This window comes from Photinus pyralis, unplaced genomic scaffold (genome assembly GCF_008802855.1).
Source record: "Photinus pyralis isolate 1611_PpyrPB1 unplaced genomic scaffold, Ppyr1.3 Ppyr1.4_LG5, whole genome shotgun sequence".
NCBI classification, from domain to species: Eukaryota; Metazoa; Arthropoda; class Insecta; order Coleoptera; family Lampyridae; genus Photinus; species Photinus pyralis.
Window position 1 is genome coordinate 10622483 of NW_022170596.1, and position 21148 is coordinate 10643630.

At 35.8% G+C, this 21148-nt stretch overlaps 2 protein-coding genes across 2 annotated transcripts in view; both read right to left on the minus strand.

Moving 5' to 3' along the window:
• Window positions 1-878: 878 nt before the first annotated feature.
• On the minus strand, window positions 879-1703 carry LOC116171084 (endocuticle structural glycoprotein SgAbd-1-like). The gene is made up of 3 exons (XM_031487752.1): window positions 1601-1703; window positions 1208-1548; window positions 879-1154 (listed from the first exon to the last, which is right to left on the minus strand). Exons 1-3 carry the CDS (start codon window positions 1610-1612, stop codon window positions 947-949), a joined length of 561 nt encoding a protein of 186 aa, XP_031343612.1. The 5' UTR covers window positions 1613-1703; the 3' UTR covers window positions 879-946.
• Window positions 1704-17221: 15518 nt separating this feature from the next.
• The window catches only part of LOC116170157 (larval cuticle protein LCP-30-like), a 4680-nt gene continuing 753 nt past the window's right edge, over window positions 17222-21148 (minus strand). The window contains exons 2-4 of the mRNA XM_031486375.1: window positions 17942-18206; window positions 17598-17889; window positions 17222-17549 (exon numbers count right to left, since the gene is read on the minus strand). Of these exons, the coding sequence (XP_031342235.1) occupies window positions 17300-17549; window positions 17598-17889; window positions 17942-18206 (807 nt within the window). The 3' untranslated portion in view covers window positions 17222-17299. The remainder of the gene's footprint in view (window positions 17550-17597; window positions 17890-17941; window positions 18207-21148) is intronic.

A 21148-nucleotide genomic window follows, 5' to 3' on the forward strand; every position in this document is an offset into this window, starting at 1 on the left:
AATTTAAAATTACCTACCCCAGTGAAGTCGACGAAAAAACGTTGTATGCAATTCATGTATAAAATCGGCGATTATTGGTTCGTTCGAATTTAGTCCACTCGCTGCGCTCGTGGACTAAACATCTCACTCGCCAATAAAATGCCTGATTTATACACTCATTGCATAAATATCTATTAAACCTTGTAACAAATCACACTGCATTTTGCCAGTTGTGCTTCAGGAAGTTTGCTCTTCAGGAGAGGAGATCATTTCTTTGTCTCTATTTCTAATAGCTTACTATCATATCATATTGAACGTATAAATCAAAAGCTGTAATTGTTACTGTTGATCTTCATACTGCAAATGATAAAATTTGTGCCATATTTTACCATTTCTTAACCGAGAATACATTACATAAATTACATCTCAGTTCGTTTATAAAATTACAATTTGTAATGAGGTAGACAAGAGTTTTTGGCAGTTAAAGCGATTTTACATTCACTCACGAGTTAATTTATTATAAAGTCCCATTGAGACGTATGCGAATTGGTGATAATCACACACTAAAAATGTCATAAACGTATATAATATCTATAAAATAAGAGCTTATGTTTTATAATAAAATTGACATAAATCGGTATTTTTGGATTTTAAGTCAAGGTTTAATTAATATCTAACATCCAATTGGATATAAAAAACATTGTAATTAAATTCAGGTGATCATCCTTAACGGATATAATGTTACCGCGCAACACTAAATCAAAAGAAATTACATCATATTCGGAGTGAAGATGTGCCCTATTCTGCATAGTTATGCATAAATTACATTAAATGTCTGGACCACTGTCGAGTCTTAGGTTACGTTTTATCATGCACCTAACATTGAATAAACGATCACGTAATTAATAATATTCTTTATTAAAATGTACACATTAAATACAAAACAGGATAATGTCGATCGATGGATTTAGTGTTTATATTCACCAGCGTGTCCAATGTGTACTCTTACGTTGGGTACAAAACCAAAATCACCGGCAGTGTAAGTTACTTCAACTGGAATTCCTTCAGGTGAAGTGTATTGGTAGCCACCTTGCACGTTCTTTGTCGCTTGTTCTTCATTTATCGGTATAATTTCGGCGTTTTCGTATGCGCTAATTCCGTTGGCACTGGCAAAGCTGAAAATGTGCGAGTTTAGATTTAAAGGATAATCAATACTCTCAATACTTACTCCCATTGATATCCAGCACCAGGTTGTTGGTTGCTGTTCTGTCTAAGGATTGGGATGAATTGTCCTGGCTGATGATGCGGATGATATGGGAAGTTTTGCTGAGAAAGTATATCGATGTGTCCTTTAGGGAACTGTGGAGCTGGTGCGATAGGCTTTGGTGCGACAATGGGTTTAGGGACAGGTGCTGGTGATGGGTTGGGTTGTACGGGGAAGGCATGTGGCTGAGGTCCGTATCCTGGGAAGAATGGGTGCGCTCCGAATTGACCGGGGAATCCACCGGCTACAGGGAATGGACCTGGCGTTTGGGCTGCCGCCAAAGCTAAGCAGATGCAGGAGATAACCTAAAAATTTTCATTGCAAAAAGGACGGTACGTACAATAAAGGAACACTCACCAGTCTTAGCATGTTGAATTTGTATCACAACCACACAATAGAAATTTTAAAAAATGAACGAATATTTATACCAACCTCACATACCCCCACATCTGTTCTTTGATTTACATAATTTAAAATAGAACTTAAAAGACGTCTTCTTTGAGGATGCTCCCCAAGGTCGGTAGGATTTTTTGATATTATACTTAATATAGATACATTACAACATGTGACATTTAACAGAATTGTGGACAAGTCTACTCGCTCAAAAAGGATTTGGATAAACCGCAACACCACATTATACCGTCGTTTTGAATTTATGGCCTGTGAGAGGACAACTTTTAATTTTTCGAACAAAAAATATTAATCACATAAATTAAAGGCGAATAGAAAATCGAATTTCAATAGCGATGAAATTATCGTTTTATTCACTTACTAAAAGCACCCACACCAGCCTTACGTAACTGCAACGTAATGTTCCTCTTAAGGATTAAATCCGATAATTTTCTGAATCTACTTACTCAGATTTGCCCCTTTAAGCGCTCTTATCAATTAGCTACCCAATCTTCACGAAATACTACAAATGATCTGGTGGTTGCTTAGTTAAAGTAGGCATAATTGTAAAATGTAAAATGTAGTAGATATTCTTGAAGTTTACGAATACAATCGGTGTTATTCTGGAGGCGCTTGAAAACTTTGCAATATTGAAATCATTTTCAATTTGATAATTGAACACATTTCAATATTGAAACGTTTTGCTATTCAGGGCGATCCCTTGTAAACGTGGTTTTCAAGAACCTTGAAAGTTTGTATATTGAAAACTAGTAGCATGAAGTTGGCGTTTTTTGGTATTCGTCTTACAAAAAAAGTTGAGCAAAATTGGATCCGCTGTTAAATTTTGTGGTAAAAATCATTTATTTAACACTTCTAACCTACGACCGTGAAGGTGTGAAAGTATTTGCAGCCTTTTCCGTTGTATTATTATTTCATAATTGTTTTATATTCGTTTAGTATTTGTATGCACTTTCTTACTATTTGAACATTTAAACTATAGTATCCTTTTCTGTTTAAAAATACAAGTGCCGGATAATTTACATCATCCACTGGTGGCGAAGATATAGATACATGAGTGCAATCAATTGCTCCTATTATACCTGGAAATCCATTTTCCATCTGCATGAACCTAAGACGAATTTGAATGAATCTGTGACTGAATGCTCCGAGCCAGGGCAAATAGAGACGGGAAATTTATTGAAAAACATCAACATGGTTAACAAATTTTTACATTGCGTTTAATCTACCATCTCAAATCGTTCTGGCTGGGAATACAGCACATCATCGATTGATCGAATCGAATAGTTATATTTATAATATATTGATTGAAGTATGTACTATAAATCATTTAATCAGACTATGTAGTACCTTTGTTTTTCTTGCTCACATTCCTCATTGGTTGTTGGAAACTTAATAAGGTGGTAAAAGTGCTCCAAAGCAGTGGTAACATCATGTATGCATCTACTTACTGATGACTGACTCATCGCAACAAAAAAATCTTGCCCTACAGACTTCTGATAATTCCCTTGCGTAAAGAAGTGCAATGCTACTAACACCTACCCAAAGAACTAGGAAGTTATAAAACAGATTTATATACTTGCCACTCACTTTTATTTGTTTAGGTATAAACAAACTTCCTTCATTCTCAGGTAAATGAGGAGAAACTGTCACAATAAGATGCTGAGCTAACTGTCGCGACAATCTATAAATGCTTTGAAAAGTCAGCTCTGGCAAAGATAGAGGATCACTTTCATCCCTTAACTGGTGACGATAGAGTCGGAAGTTATTTCTATAAAATTTAAGTGTTACATGCTAGCTGTATAGTGTATAACGGAAAATTGCTTACATGTTTTCTTCATTATCTATTGCCTCAATAATTAACAAAAAATTTGGATTATCCATATCCATCAGACAGGTATAGTATAGATAATTCTACTTTAGGTTACTTGATTGAAAATGAAAATCAACACTCTAGCAAGGGGAAAAACTACTTGCTAAATTTATCAATACTTATTGAAAAGAGTATTATTGAAATCTTTTCAATTACAAGTGGCACCTGAATACCAACATGCAAGCAAGTTTCAATAATTGAAAACTTTTCAATATTGAAAGCTTTTCAAGAGGCTCCAGCATAACCCTGAATGTCGGGTACCTATCTTAAGGTGGAGAATCTAAATAATTCATGAAGAGTCTGCATACAAATCAAACACAGCGCTTCTTTTAATATAAAAGCTAACCATAGCAAGTAACGCACTCATGAAGTTCGCCCATTGAACACAATAAACTCGTGTGCTAATCATTTTGGGCTAACTAAAAACGAATATGTTTATACCAGTTCTGATAATACCGCACGAGTTTCTGATTTTTATTGAAAAGGATTACAAAATTGCTCTTATATACAATATAAAATCGCCAAAATCAAATAAGCGGAGCTCATTGTGAACTTACACAGTTATATGCTCTCAAACAGAGCAAGAAAACACAGAACATAGATGAGTGCAGCTAAATTATTAGCAATATTGTATTCACTGATCTAAATTTGTTGTATTTATACCATTTTTGCGCTTATTAATTTTCAAGTACCCCAAACTGGACATTACTGGTAGCGTATCTGCCGTCAGTTTGTCTTTTACTGGAATTACTTGTAAACGATTCCATATAGCAATAATTCCTGTAGAAATAGTTAATTTTAATTCAAGTGAACATAGGCATTATTTACTCTCGAGCTCTAGATTTGAACAAATGAGCGAGCGGAGCGAGCGATTGTTTCATCTAGAGCGCGCCGTTGCTCGGGAGGGCTCAACATAATTTTTTCCACAATTATATTCATTATTTAGCAGGTCAAAAGACGCTGGTCAAGTGAAAATTCCAATCATGAAATTTCGCTACGCTTCTCTTTATGTGAATCAGTGCACGTGCGATAGGTACGTGTTGCCTCGGGATGTAATGTTGGTGCTCAGGCAATAATACTTGACTTCTCTACCTTGTTATAATGGTATATAATGTACTATTTCATGTAATTTAATAATAAACGGTTATGTCGCATTGTCGTTTGCGGAAATGGCCATTCCTAGAACCCATATCTGAGGCAATTTTTGTTACAAGTGACAAGTCATAGTAATCTCATGCTACGTTTCCACACGCGGCAAGCAGCTTGGCAAGCATCTCGGTAAGCTGCTCGGCGAATCGCCGCGTACAAAGCAAGCTGTTTACACGCATCTGAGCGCAGAACAAGCTCACAACCAAACATGGTGGACGTAGATGTTATTGCAGCTGTTCCGTTCGGTTTGACATACGTACTTTTATTGGAAAAAACAACAACAACGAATTGAAAAGAGACGAAGAGCTCGGAGAAGGTGGTGGATGATAAAAATTTATAGAAATCGCACCAAGCCCGTCCACGCATGTAAACAGGTACACGAGCGCAAACAGATTCACCCTTTGATCTTTGTCGAAAAACCGACACTAGTCCGGATCGGTGACGAGCACAAGCAAAAGCAGGCAAGCAGAGGCGAGCAACCCATTTAGATGCTCGTGCTCGTGATCGTGCCCGTTGAATGTCGCTTTGAACGGAAGCGTGGAAACGTTGCATTAGGATTCTAATCCAACAACTAGCAAGCGAACTATTGGCTTTTATTGTTGCTTACACAGCTAGATATACCTATACGCATATTTGCGCCACTTTAATTTGCGTGAAATTGATATGCCCAGCGATTGCCATGGAGCGGAACATTTGCGTTGTCTCAGTAGCACAGTAAACCACCGATTACTAAGGACTGATAACATTTAGAACGCAATGATTAGGTACATCTAGCTCAAACAAACTTCGAGTTGCACTGCTACTTTTAATTACCTAGCTGCAGAATTCGATCAAATTCTTTGTAAGTCTTGTGACATTATAAAGGTCCAAGAAATTATTACCAATTAAAAATAAGATTCGCGTATTCGACTTGGTTAGGTGACTTGAATTTGTGTAGTTGTATAAAATGAATTAATATTTGTCTTCAAGAGTAAATGTGAGTCATAAGGGCATTATTGCTTTAGGAATAGATAACGTAGCCACGTATAGTTTTCGTAGAATTTTGAGGAATGAAGTCACAAATATATACGTGATTTTGCTTACGATTTCACGTACGATTATTCATTCGACTTTTGTTGGAGGTTGTTTTGGTGGTTTTCTGTTTACGTTATACGATTTACTATCAATAATTACGAATAAGTATGATCGGACCTCAAAACAGGACAACTCGCAAGAGAAATCGTAAGCAAAATCACATAACTTAAACTGCCCCGCGCTTATTTTGTCAATAGTCACGATCAAGTTCCTTAAACTCCAAAAGGATCACTTACCAAATTTTGAAGATACTTGAAATAAACTTTGGCCACAGTTATTCAAAATTAATGCATGAGACATCTATCTCAATTGTTAAAGGGATCGAATAAACACACGGTTTGAATGTTTTCATTTAAACAAAATTCATTCTACGACCACACATGGAAATAATCATAACATAAACAAAATTGCACTACAATAGCGTCCGAATAAACAAACCTGATAAAATAAAATAAAATAAAAGTATATCCTTATCTCTATATAATTACATTAATCTTGTATAAAATCAAACGAAAACCCAATAAATCAAATCTGAACTGTCACAAATGAATTAACAAAACAAATTGATGAAAAGTGAGATAAAAATTTTCATATCCTTATTAATGCAAGCAACTATTCTTTTTTACAACGAAACAAATAAAACCTTGGATGCAGGCTAGATACGCAAAATCGTTTTGTGTTTATCCGTAAGGAATCCCATAAAATTCATGAAATAAATTGAAATGAGCATTTGATTAGTAATTAAATAACCCGTATTCACTTCAAATGCCTAGACCTAAACCTCCACCCCTAACCGAAATTGTTTACACAACAATACAATTAATAGCCACATGCGCATCCGGTAGCGAACTAAAACATGCTGCAGTGCTGCACCCTCGTTGGTCAAAACGGCCAACCGATGACAGCGTAGCGTCCCTGGCCGCAAACGTTTAAAAGCAGAACTCCGAACTCTGCAAAGGCAATTACGGCGCTTCAAGAAACAACCATGCATAGTGTAAGTATATTCCATAAAACGCACCAGCATTTTAATTAGGGTCGCCCGCTAAAGCCTTAATTATTAATAATAATTAAAATCACTTTACGAAAAAATACATTGTTGTTTGCATATGGTACCTGGGACACGCACAGACACATATCTTACTTTTAGCACTTACGAACCTTACATTTTTTCTTTCGGCAAATACCTGCATGTTCGCGTCCCAATGTCCACGTCGTATTGTCTGTGTCCTAATATCCGCGGCCTAATGCTTGCGGTCTACTGTCTTGCGGTCCAATCTCAGCGTCCTAATGTCTACGTCCTAATGTCTTGTAGCCCAATGCCATAGCGGCGTTTTAACAACCTCTTGCACAGTACACAAAATAAAGGAGAATACTGGCCATCACATTGTTTATGTGTGAGGAATTCTGGACAGAACAGAGTCTTTTCTAATTCGTGTCGAGAGTATAGTGGTTTGAGTAACTCTAATCACAAAGAGGTAGTACAATGAAACCCTAAGTGTAAGTAGACCTTCGATCACCCTCAGCCCTAATGCAGAATCCAGTTTAGACATTCTGTTTTGATGTATAAATAGGGTGGGATTCACCAAACGATCTCAGGGTAATATGTATGTCAGAAAAACGTCGCAACGCATTTTCCAAATGACCTTGGTGTTGGAAATTCCATGTCACTTACTACACATCGTACACCATCAGTGTGATTTTCTAAATTAATCTTAAAGCACCAGACCTTACTGTGTTCAGCTTAGGGCAATTAGCACCCGGAAAATTCGCTCCCGGACTGCATAGTTTTAAAATTGACACTCCGTATAAGGGCATTACATAACTGTTGTATGTATTCAACTCGCTAACAATAAATAAAAAATATTTAGTTTAGCGTGTAGTTCATTTAACTGATTTCCTCAATGGCATTAACAATAGGATTAAGTACTAGCGGGTCGCGGTCATCAGACCCAGAAAATAGGGGGTCGCGATTACAAAAAGTTTGAGAATCGCTGCTGTAATCTGTATAGAAGAATACATTCTGTAGAATACATTGTGTAGTGTTAAAAAGGAACATCTACTTACACACCGCAAAACTTTGGCGTATACGAAATACATACAGTATTCATACAAAAGTAACTTTCTCAAGGAATGTTAACTGCCCGAAATAGGATATATACATTATAGGTACACCTAGGGACGAAAGTGGCACTTTTTGTTCCGAAACTTTGTATCTCTTCGCTCAGATCTCGGGCTACTTAGATAATTAGTTTGTACAGAAAAATGTTTTGGTGTTTAGAACCAAAAATGATATATTTACTTAATATAAAAATAAGAATGGAATTAACGTAAAATCAAAAATCGAAAAAATCGTATAAAACACGTCTTGTATCATATTTAGAGCCTTCCTCCCTCCCCCGCTCTTCCACTGAGATAAAGAGAACTTAATTATGCCTCAGTGAAGTCATTGCATAAAATTTTTGATTCAATGGTGATGTTGAGATTGATTTATGAAATAATTGATCAAGTAAATTAATTAGATTTAGCTCAAAGAATCAAGAGAAGTCGAAAACAGTTAATTTTAGTTCAAGTAAGCGATTTTCCAGCATTAACTTAAAACAAGAGCCACCAGCTCGTATTTTGTTTAAGAGTATTTTGCATGGAGACTTAGCTCACCATGATGAAGTCTTTGGGAAGTGAAGTGTAAGAGGCTCATCGTACATCACATCTAACATTTACATAATATCACTATGCAAGTCAATACAAGATCGTACAGGCTTGCCACTGTCCAGTCGTATCTATTTAACTTCTGATGGCGGTGAACTATAAAGTATTTATTGTACCAATATTATGGTACACACATAAAAAAGCAGGTTGTCTGCTTGCTGGTTATTCGGCACCGGATATGAACACTTGTAAACCGCGAAACGTGCATAGAAGATTCTTGGCAGAAATCCAGACAAAAAATAAAAATGTGGCAAGGAATTGATGCATACAATACTTCTGCAATAGCCTCCGAGCAAATGTACATATATTTAAAACATTAACACCAGCCACTTGCTTGGCAATCAGCTTAAGAAATTATTAGAAAATCCTACTAACACTCTTGATAAAGAATTCTACGGGAGCGAATTATCCGGGTGCGAATTATCCGGTGCGAATTATCCTGGAGTAAATTGTCCGGGAGCGAATTATCAGGGCGCAAATTGTACGGGTACGAATTGTCCGGGAGCGAATTCTCCGTGTGCGAATTGTCCTTACACCCAGCTTAGCTTACCACCTTACCAGCTAACCGATTTTGCATACACTTAGCTGTTGGAACCCACGAATATTCCATTATTTCCTGAGGTCACCTTTGACAGTTTAGTATATCCACGTGCAATGCTGACAAAGCGGAACTGTGACTAACCGATTATAGGATTATCAACATCTCTGACACCGGTTGAAAATAAGCATTTCTACATTTTGAATCTGCAGGAGGTATGTTAATATGCTAAGAATAGAGCCATAATACAAAAAAGAGGTTTCCTCGGCCAACTGAATGGCAAACCAATGATTCTTTTTGTATTAGTTTATTCTACAATAAATTAATATGTATTAGGGCAAATTTGAATATTGCAATAAGGTGAAATATTCTTTTTTAAAGATCAAGGTATTTTATATTCCTACTCATACATTGTTATGCAGAACGTGGTAATTCCGTTGAATCAGGTGGTATTTAGTATCTACCTTTTCAAAAATCTACTTTCTATGTGTGCACCATGTATACCAGAATCTAAGAGACCTTATGTGAGTGAATCTGAATAGTGCTGATAACGAATAGGATAATCTTTAATTTATCATAAATTCTGCCCTTTGTAACTTAATTGATTTTACGTCAGATTCGCAAAAAGTTGGCAATTTGCAAGTAAAATTAGGTAAGTTATGGGTATATTTCAACAAATTCACGGTTGATTTATGCTTCTGCATGAATGGTAAATTTGTGCTGATCATCAGGAACCGTAGCATACGATAAACTAATGACTGACATAAAGCGTTAAGTATATCATAAATTACAGTTAGACACCAAACTCATTTAAATAAACATGAGTTATTATCTTCGTATGTATCCACCTATGACTTTGTTGTTCATTTTCAGAAATTCCAAATGTAACAGATGTGAGATGGCGTCGCTTATTGGATCAGCTTGATAAACGGTGCGGAAGTGAAGTACGTAGGTAAACATGGATCTAAACCTTGAAAAAAATGCGGAAGATTTTTTTATTGCGATCCGTTCGCCCACGCATCGAATGTTTCCAAAAATAGCACTACTGTTTCCTGAGAAAATTTAGAAATTGAAATTGAATTTGATAGAAGAAAACTTCAAATATTAAATGCGTTTATTTATCTAATAGAGCACATAAATATCGTGCCATAGAAATTTTCACGTCGAAAAGAAGAATTGATGTGTATTATCCCATAATTTCAAAATTTTTCTTTTATAGGTAAGTATATACATTAATATACACCTAAAATATGTTGTTAGCTTATAAAAACCTTCAATTTGGCATAAATTATGTTCATAGACTTTTGGTAAATACCACCGTGCAATATTGTAATATTTAAGATTCTATTTTAATAAATTGTGTTTAATCGTTTGTCCCACAGAGGATTCAGCAGCTATTATTTAAGTGCTACGTGTTTAAAATTAAATCATGTCTAAATGTTGAAATGTTAAATAAACCAATATGCAAATAGAAAAAGACATCATAATTTAAAACTCATTATGGTAAGGTTAAAGAGATGCTAAGGTAAAAAGAATGCCGCACCATGGGCCGTGAACTTTTTGTTTGTCAACGGTGGCGCAATGCGAAGATGGTACCTATAGGAATAACAAACTGATTATACAAGTTGTACATGGCAACATTTAAGCTTGCACGCATTTCGTTACGCCAATAACGTATGTCGTTTGTAGAACTGAAACCTCGACTGAAACTAAAAAGTAATGTAGGTCGTGGTCATTTTTTTACCAAAATTCAATATTAAACAAAATGGTACCAAATTACTATAAGTAATAACAAGATCAGTACTGAGTAGATAATAATATTCAATCTAGTAAAATGCTTTGCTGGTGACGAAAACTACAAATGTCCTTGTCCATTTCTTTCTCGTGAACAACTTTCTTTTAAAAATAGTATAAAACAGGTAGCGTTTCATACATAGCTCACTTTTCAGCAAGACCATCGTAAGGTATATCCTTTCCTCCGAGAGATGAGGTCTGAGCACTGGGTCACTTACAAACCTAATTGTGCCCATGAGATCGGAATGCACAAGACAATAACCCAAGAAATAACCTCACAGGTAGCTTACCAAAAGGGCATCTACTTTAAAAATTTTTTAAGAAAGTTATAAGCTTCACGTTGACGAAATCGAAACGGGGGTTGGCGTAAAATAAATTGATTTATTTTTCATTTGCCTATTATATGTCAATTATATCTGTCATATGTGATATATGAAGCAGTCTATTATGCCGAAGGGCATAATGAGAGGGCATAATGGATTGTCATCTCATTATGCCCTCAAACGGCCTGTCAAATTGATTGACGGTTATATTATGTAATAAAAAAGATGCAACTTGATTCGTATGAAGCACTTTAATGTTGGGCAAACAATAATCATGACATTTGTATATTGGAAATGCATTCTTTGGAACGATGAAAAATAAAATGTTGTATGCACCTCAGGCATTACTCAATATTTAACCCTCGGGCGACTTACAATCCCTCGGGCCGGAGGCCCTCGGGCTCTGTCGCCCTCGGCATAAATATCGCCTTAATGCCCTTGATGCATAAATAACTATTATCCCAGTGAGAACCTTAGTTAGCGGTAAAACGTTACTGTTTCCCAGAAAATGATAAAATAATTTATTTAATCATTTATAATTAAACTTTCCCACGATTTTAAAGATTTATAAAACCAGGCTTATGATTTTAGATACCTAATTTATAACAGAGACTTTTTTTATGTGACAATCAGTGAAATAAAGTTGGATAACTTAAGATAGCCAAATAAATCAGTTCACGTTGAAATAAAAGTTCATTCCTATAGTTTGTGGTAATAAAGTTTATATAATTTTTGGCGCAACCCACTGACTGTAACGCTTTACAATTCGCGTCGTTATTGACCACTTCTTTTGTGCTTAAGGAAGTTGTATTTAAAATGAACTAAAAATCCCAGGTAGTTCGCTGATTCGTTCCGCGGTTAGGCAACAATTGTAAGTTACTTACAAAATTTAAACTGATTGCTCTGGGTTTGGCCAAAATGTGGGTTACAGCCAGTGTGGGGTAGTGGATCACGATCTAGATCCATCACATGGATCTGGATCTAGATCCTTTGTAGATGATGATCTTGTATCTGGATCTAGATTATATTATAATCGATCTTCCACTCGTAGATCCAAAGATCAATTTTAATTTACCTATATAAACAAATGTTTTTTTCACCACTTTAAATTGGGGGAGTAAGCGTTCCTATTTCAAGAATAAGGTACCCTAAGGTATTTATATCTCGACTTCTTAGGATTAGAACAAAATGCGTAGCTCAGTGATGAGTTTACGTTAGTAACTCTAACTTTGGCTACAAAGGTCCTGGGTTCGAATCCCAGGTAAGGCATGGCTGTTTGTGATTGTATAGTGGGTTGAATGGGAAGAGTAGCAAATTGCTAACACTCCGCCCACTATAAAATAAAGGCAATAAACAAAAAAAAAATAAATAAATAAATAGCGCAAGTGGAAATAACGTCGAGTCCATATTAGTTTGATAGGGCATCGATTTCCATAAAACTGGAGTTTGTAAGAAATCTCACTAGGTCAAGGTTTGTATCGGTTGGTATATGAAGTTCTTTCTTTGTGGGAAATTAAAAAAAAAACTACTTAGGTTGACAAATATAATGTACCGTTCGTCTGAGATTAAGTAGATTGAAATACACGCATTCCGTATTCTCAGTTTTCCACCATGTCAAAGACACAAATAGATAATTTCGCATTTGTGATGTCAGTTACGGTTCATCAATATTTATATGCGCTATCGCGATTTTACTGACAATGTTATTTTATGCTTTTAATTCCGCCGCTGTTTATATCAATTTGTTTATACGTAGACCGCCTCAAACTTCTTGGAATTTATTCTTCTTCCGGTTACACAAGTATTTAATTTAATTACTGTCGTTATTTCCAGATACAAAACGGATCCATCTCGAATAATTAACATGCAACTCACACCAAATACAATTCACTTGCATTAGTATTTAACGGATCTCCAATAACAATAAACAACTCTAGCGATGAAAACAGTTTACTCGTTATTTACGCTTTAGCTGCTTCTTTTTCCAACTTTTTCCTTTCCCTATTGTTTCCGGTTAGAAAATCAGAACTGGACCCGACTTCCGTTAGCGTCCGCAAGCCTATTCCGTCGTTATTATCTGAAATTGTTGCCGGGCTGAAAAACCGAAACGGAACCAACGCAGAATTTTTCTTATGTAAAGTTTATAGGTTTAGTATGAGGAATGGGAATTTTTACGATTATATTGCAGTTTAATGTTTATTCCACATACTGGTAAAGTCCGTGAGAAAAACTTTTTTATTTACCTATATGGAATAATCACAATCCAAGAAATCAGGAACTAACTAAAACTAATTAATTTTTTCTAATAGGTTTAACTGTACTCATAAGGTTCGCAATAATCTATAAACTTGCAATAATAGAGGGTGACGCAAATTTAAATTTATAAAAACTTGAATTTTGGCCGAGGTTCTACGCGCAACCAGACTAATTCTATGTATATACAATCTTAAAGTCTTTTTGCAACTAGGCAACTGCACTTGCCTTTCTATTCTTTGGTGGGAGAGCAGCGCATGTTCACACGGAATTATCCTCGTTTCGAATCGAGTCAGGTTAGTAAGATAAGATCGAAAGCTACTACTGTGTAAAAATTGTTCGCATAAGATATAATAGGACTTATCGTTAATTTTTTTATATTTGCGACATTTTCAACTAATTACATGGGAAATTAGCACCCCTGTATATATAATCGCTTGTTGCTCAGGTTTTGCCCTTCGAAGTTGGGACAGACAGGAACTTCATAACTTCCCTTTTGGTAATATACGATCTTATTTCCGTACCTATTAATTAAATTGACAATATACACAAACATTCTTTTAAAAAAAATGCGATTCTTTATAGCTATTGGAATAAAGACACCTATATTTTAGTACAAAAATCATTCCTCATTTTGTATTATAGGTAGGTACTTGTACAAGGTGTCCCATTTACGACACATGTATAGCTATCAAAAAAAGTCATATAGGCATCATGCGCTCTTTTTGGGTCCAATCACGACCGTGGGTCCAATTTAAGATGGTAAAATCAAAATTTAAAAATATTCGATCGGTTAAAAGATATGGGGAAAGTCAAAATAATTGTCAATTCCAGAGTGATCCTATATTTTCTTAGTTAAATGGGAGACATAAAAATTTTAATACAAAACTGCCTTGAAATTGATGGTTGAATTATCTACCGCTTTCAAAGTAAGTTTACGGAGGCAGGTTAAAAGTTATTGGACATAACCTCATTTTTTAAATCGAATACCTTGTATATGTTAATATATTAAATAGCTTATTAACATCTCTTTTAAAAAAATTCAAATTTTGGAATATTATTCCAATACTTTTAAAGAGAGAATTTATCATTTTGGGTTAAAGGACATACGGAGTTTCATTTAAAAAAGTGAGGTTTAGGTCCGATAACTTCTTCACTCCACCGTGTATATTATTTTGAAACTGGCAAATTAATGAACAATCATTATAAAGAAACTTGTATGCTAAATATTTTTAATAATCTCTTTTAACTAAGAAAATATAGGGCCATTCTTAAATTAACAATTTTTTTTCCATCTTAAATTTGATCCAAAAAGACGTTTATATTACTTTTGGCATTTCTTCGGCGAATTTAGTAAATGATCCAATATGGACAATGTTTAAGAGCGAAGATGCAATGAAAACATGAGGTTTTGTAGATGAGAGGTATGTATAATGAGTTTTAAATTATTGTGTTTATTGTTGTGTTGTGGTGTTGCCCTTAGCGTTTATCTCTCCATGCGCAGCTATAAATCTCATAATCAGGCCTTCGGGTGCTTCAATTCAAAGTCGGTGTAAGATCTAGGGACCTAAGTAGCCATGCTACTGGACCACCCATTTAAATCCATCTATTATGGATGTACGCGATCGGGGTGATTTATTGAAGCACGGTAGAAGTAATCGAGGAACTCGGATTGTATAGGAACGCTAAACGTTGCTCCGTTTTCATTCGTGGTGGCAGCATTTAAGGACCTAAGAGATACTGACCTACAATCTCGGCTCACAAGTTCACAAAAACCTCTGCTGATTTCATGTAGGAAATGTAGCACTCCATTAACGGGTTTATATCAAAACCCAATCGGAATGAAATGTGGCTTCATACGTGAATAAAATTGAAAATCTGGTTTACACGACGGCGTCTTCGAATTACCTCGCAAAACGGGAGTCTAGAACCAAAATTCAATTTTATTGATGCACCTTTTGAAAGTGATATGGATGCAAATGCTCCTCTTTTAGTAGGTAGACGTGATACCGAAATGTGATGTTGACTGGTAACTTGGGACAAAAGTCGCTTGCCTTTAGATGGATCTAGAGCAATTTGTTTCAAAACCGGCTCATCGCAATACCTTGCTGGTGGAGGATTAAGTGATCTTATCTCCACCGAACGGAGATGGACTTCCAAAGATAGCTGTCGACTAGGAAGTCCCTTCCGGGGTAATCTTTCATCGTCTAGGTTTCACCGTGAGACTAGTAAAATATTGCAATCAGCCTCGTCAAAAGAGCTTTACAGTCAAGTACACACTAAAGTCCCTAGAAGGAAGTGGATTCAATTGAGCTACAAAACTCTTTACAAGCTTTTTTCTGATGATAGCATATTGTAGGTCCACCAATCGGATGTGTTTTTTAGTGATGAGCTTGCTTGCCCTGCTCCGCTAGTGTTACTTACATGGTCTCTAAGCGCATCTTACAAACTGATAAACTGAACCGAAGCTATTACATTTACATTTTACATTTACGCATGTCTTGGTTCTTAAAGGTAAAAAAATTAGACAACAGAAACAAATTTTGGAACTTTCCATGTATAGGGTTAAGTTATAGTAGCTATCATAGTATAGTTAGTATCTTAATCAAGCATTTTTGACCCCTTGCTAGTTGAAAGAGGTTTGCTGTACTCTTCTTTCTTCGTAAATATGTAACATTACATACAAAGAATTTCTGTCTGGTACGGTAACTCAATTGTAAGTATAACGTTTGACAGAACTGCGCTTCTCAATGAAATCTTAGAAGCACAAAAATCAATATATAGTGGATTTTTGATTGTTCTATTAGTATATATAATGCTCATCGCAGAGTTGATCAGATGGCAATGTGTTAGAAGGCACTTAAGCTACTAGCAATCGATGTTCAAAGATGCATAGTTACAGAAAAACAATTACAACCAAAGCAACGCCGATGATATGTATTATTATCACATATTTCCAAATGGCAAAACTAATTATTGAGGACACATTGTCCGTCCATTTCTCAAACAACTTACTAAATTGAGCAACAACTTTACTAAAAGATGCTAGTAGTAATAATTCCTATATGACAAACGTCTCTCGGGTGTCCATCTTCCGCTAATATTCGTTTTAGGTGCTATTGATGTAAAATTATTTTTATTTGTTACTCAGTTGTAAACGTTGATTAACAAGACTAAACGCAAACGGGTAAGCGTCATCTTTAAACGCTACTGACTTGTAAAACTGACAGCTGACGTGTAAAAATTTTACAAGTTAGTAATCTAGTAATTTCATTGGCCAGAATTAATGCGATGTCTCTGTTACATGGATAATATGATATTTTAGACATTTCTTCGAGATCAATTTAAGAACTAATTATTTACGTTTACTATTGTTTACAAATGAGTAACAAATAAAATATTGTATATTATACGCCAGGTAATAGTTTTTACTGGCTCTAGGAGATGGCAGGCTCGCCTGACGGCTCGCCAGTCAACTTCTCCTATCGCCAGTAAAACTCACTTACCTGGCTAATAATGTAAAATACTATAAACCGTTCCTTATAGTAACGGAAATATCCCCCTTCATACATCTATCTATATCTTCAGCTACTTTTCACTGTAAAATGCTATTTAGACGAAGACCTAAGGAGCAAGGATTCTCAAATGATCTCCATTTCCGCATTTGATACTGTATACATCTAACTATTTGCCATTTGGTTACTACATTTCATATAGTATAGTGCTTATATATGCAAATCAAACTTCTCTTATTTGAGAATTAATATAAGGTTATCAATAGAGTGTCGATGTCCATGTCTAGTAAACCGATCACTACTCTTATCTCCATGATAGAACGTGAAACTACTCGTACTATACGATTTTGACAAAACTTAGGTCCTTTAATGTTCAGTCCAGTTCATATACATCTTAAAACGTTAACTAAACTTAAATCCGCTTCATAATTTACCGTGAGATCTTAAATAATCTAAAGCTCTTAGAATTTCTACGGGAATTGGGGGAGGTGTCGGCAAATGGCTACCAACAGGCAAAAATCCATTTTCATCGGCAGTGTATGTGACGGAATATGGAACATTGTCCGGTCCCATGTATTGATAGAATCCTTTAGCTCTCATGCCTTCCTTTTCCGTACCTTTATTTGCCAGTTTTCCAGACTCTTCTGCGATAATTTTATTTTCAGTTTCAAATCTGCAAAGAGTACACTAAACGGAAATCGAAATAAGACAATTAGCTTACTCCCAGTGATATCCGTCGGTGTCGACATCTTGTCCTTGGCGTTTAATTTTCCATTTACCATTTGGATTGGAATACCGCCCTTGGTCGTAAGTGGTGCCTGACAGCTTAGACGCTGATCCAACTGGAGATGCTGCCGATGCGAAGTCTCCGAAAGTTGAGTCCGGTCTAAGTGTGTGTTTAGCGGGTGTTGACCCCGCTCCTAACAAATTAACCGATCCAATTTGTCCGTACTTGGAATTTTGAGATTTAGTTGCGGATTTATCTGCGAAACTGTTGGTGAAAACCCTATGCGCTGGAATTTGTCATCTAATTACTTTTGAAACTTGAGAAATCCGTTGGCTTACCTGATTTGTACGAGTCGATATCACTTCTTCGGTGTATTCCGTCATTTTTGTAAATACCACTATCGTCGGATGTGTATCCACCTGCTCCATCGTGCAAGTAACCGCCGAGGCCGTCTGGTATGTAGTCGCCACTGTGATCGTGGATGTAACGGCCGCTGTCATCGTGAACGTATTGGCCACTGTTGTCGGACACGTATTTTCCTAGGTCTTCCTTATGTTGACGTTGAGGTTTTGCGTGCGCAGATGACACGAGAATCACGACAATCTAAAAATTACAGCGGATCAGTGAGCGTAATGGTAGCTAAATACATGCAACTGTAAGAATCAGAAAATGTGACTACGACTGTACATTTGGATGCACCTAGGTAATAGCATTGAATAAAAACACTATAAGAAGCCTAACGCTTATGGAAGAAAGCGCGACAAATCCCTTTGCACCCGCATTGGTTGTGACCAAACTCTCTTTGCGACACTATTGACAGTGTTCCCATTATATTCTCAGTTCAATCTCTGTCGCGCTTTATTTCCACGGAGTTAGGCTTCTTATAGTGTTTTTATTCAATGGTAATAGTGAATAGATGTTACATCAAAATGGTACTATACTCTATTCGTTATAAGAACATAGCAGTAGAAAGGATAGGGAAGCTTGGATCTTCACTGTAATTGGTTAAAACACGAGTCAGTACGACACGGAAAAATAAAACGAGTGACGAATTTTGTTTAGTAGTAGCTAATTGGCCAACTAAACTGCTTCAGTAACTACTGTATCTGCCAGTCAGGGCTATAGCAAGAGGGGGGATTGTAACGGTGAATTTTCTAGAAATCTAGTTGTAAACGTAAGATAATTCAGTTTGAGAATATACTATTGGAATTTGTAGGGTCTAGAAATTTAAATGGATAAATTATCCAAGAGAGTAGTGGAATGCAGTAATAAAATTTTGAACCGTGTCAGGTATTTTTGTGTCATTTCACTTCCAGTAACGTTTGTTTCTCAATTACTTCAGGGTGTTGAGGGGTCACGATAGCGAAAGTTTTACTCAGGTTCAAACGTTTTTATTAGAGATATTTTGTTTCATTTACTACGGCAGCGTCCAACATAATGTTATTTTCTGACCATGGATAGATTAATCAGAGGAGAGATTAGCAGTAAGCACACCATCTAATGAAGTCTACTTTTTACCACCCGCACGTTGGTAAGGGGGTTATTGCATTGGAGTTCACTCACTTTTTTGACGGAAATACCTACACGTTTTAGAGCACCAGGAATCCGAATCAAACAAAATCTCTATAATGTCAAATTTTTATACATTGGGCTAGCGAATTTTGTTGCCAAATTCAAAATTTTAATTCAAGAAGGGAAGTTTCGACCACTTATGTACGCACAAAGACCGTTGCAGGATATACGAATAAGAATAGAGAAAGGGTCTTAATAATGTTTTGATTTTTTTTGGTGATATTTTCAAAACTATTGAAGATACCTATTTCAAATATATTTTCGGATTGTTCTGCACGAAAATTCGCACCTTTGCCCTCATTTAACCAACTTTCTATCTCTTAAGATAAGCAAGATCTCCATAGTGGCACTCGAAAAATGGACACCCTGTATTTGGATCGATATCGAAGATAGATCTCATTTTGAGTCACAAAACGTGCTCAAAAACTTTTGGTCTTTTTTGTTTCTTTTCAGGCATCGAAAAGACTGTCCTCGATTTAATAGAAAGACTGAAGCCCTCAAAATCATGTTGGTTTTGTCTTTCGACGAGCTTCATCTAAATCAAGGACAATCAGCAGAAATAAGCAACTTGTTATAGCTATTATGTACGTATATGAATGTTCGTCAGTTAATTTTATTTACCTTTCCTTATAAATATCGGAAAATAACGATGCAATATACAATATACAGGGCTTTTATTTCAAAACGATCCATTGTCTGTAATTTGTAATCTTGATAAAAAAATGATAAATTCCAAAAACACGTTAACAATGAAACTATTTATGAATTTAACCCTCAGCTACCCCCACCTTAAAACTATAATATGCATATGAGTTACACATAAAATTCTCTACACAAAGATACTCCCAAAATCAAATTTGGATCGTCTGGTTTTGAACTAATTAAAAAACAAGATAAATACAAAATAAATGAATTTGACACACCTCATTTTGATGGTTTGTTACCTCTTGAAAACACCTACAATTATATCAAATATCCTCACAAAATATCATCAGAACAATCGACGTTAGTACCTATTATAGCATAAGAACATTTTGTAATAGCTGTAGGGAAATGAACATTGAATCTTTCATTCCTTGGAGGGAGTGGGGGAGGTTTGTTATGAATCTTGAGAGAGAACACAGAGGCAGTTAGGAATAACCCCCGAGTGAACGATGATATTATGATAGTTGTAGGGGAATTTTCATTCTTCCATAAAACGTTTAGTGGTTTTATCAATCACAATCATTTTTGGAGTTTGGAGTCCTTAGGCTTGAGTGGTGAAGGAAAATGAGGCACCGATAGCAGGGGTGGTGCATGCATGCTGTAGGCAAATGCGCATTGAATCTTTCATTCCTGGGGAGATTTACAAAGGATTCAATTGTAGACAGATTCAAAACACCATATTGATTCAAGGGTTTAAGGAAGTTGCAAAAGGGTTTTGAATATTTCTGTATCTGTGGAAATTCAGAAATAACTGAAGTAAGAGTCATGAGAAATTATGGAAATATTCGAGGGCGATCATGAACGATACGTGAAAGATTTAAGAAATACTCGTGGAGGTTCAGGCAGATTCAAGAGTAACTCAAGAAAGATTGGGAGAACCTTCAGGAATTCTGGACAAAATCAGTATAATTTTCAGGAAAACTCAGGACTGATTTGAGTATGATTCAGGAAGATTAGAGAATATTTATGGAAATTCGAAAGGATACCTTAAGAAGGTTAACAAAACTATCGTATAGTGAAATATTAGTCTGGGAGTAGTTGGGAAAATATTCGAGAAAGGAAAACCCATAATTCTAATTCAGTAAATTGTCAACTAAGATTCGGAAAAGATGTAGGAGTAATTGAAGGAAAAAAATTCGTGAATGATTTGAAGGAAATAAAAAACAAATATGGATAGACTCGGAGAAGATGAAGTCTTGATGAAGATACTAAGTTTTTCGAAAACGTCTGCATTATGAACAAACACAGGCGTAGAGTACTGGGATAAC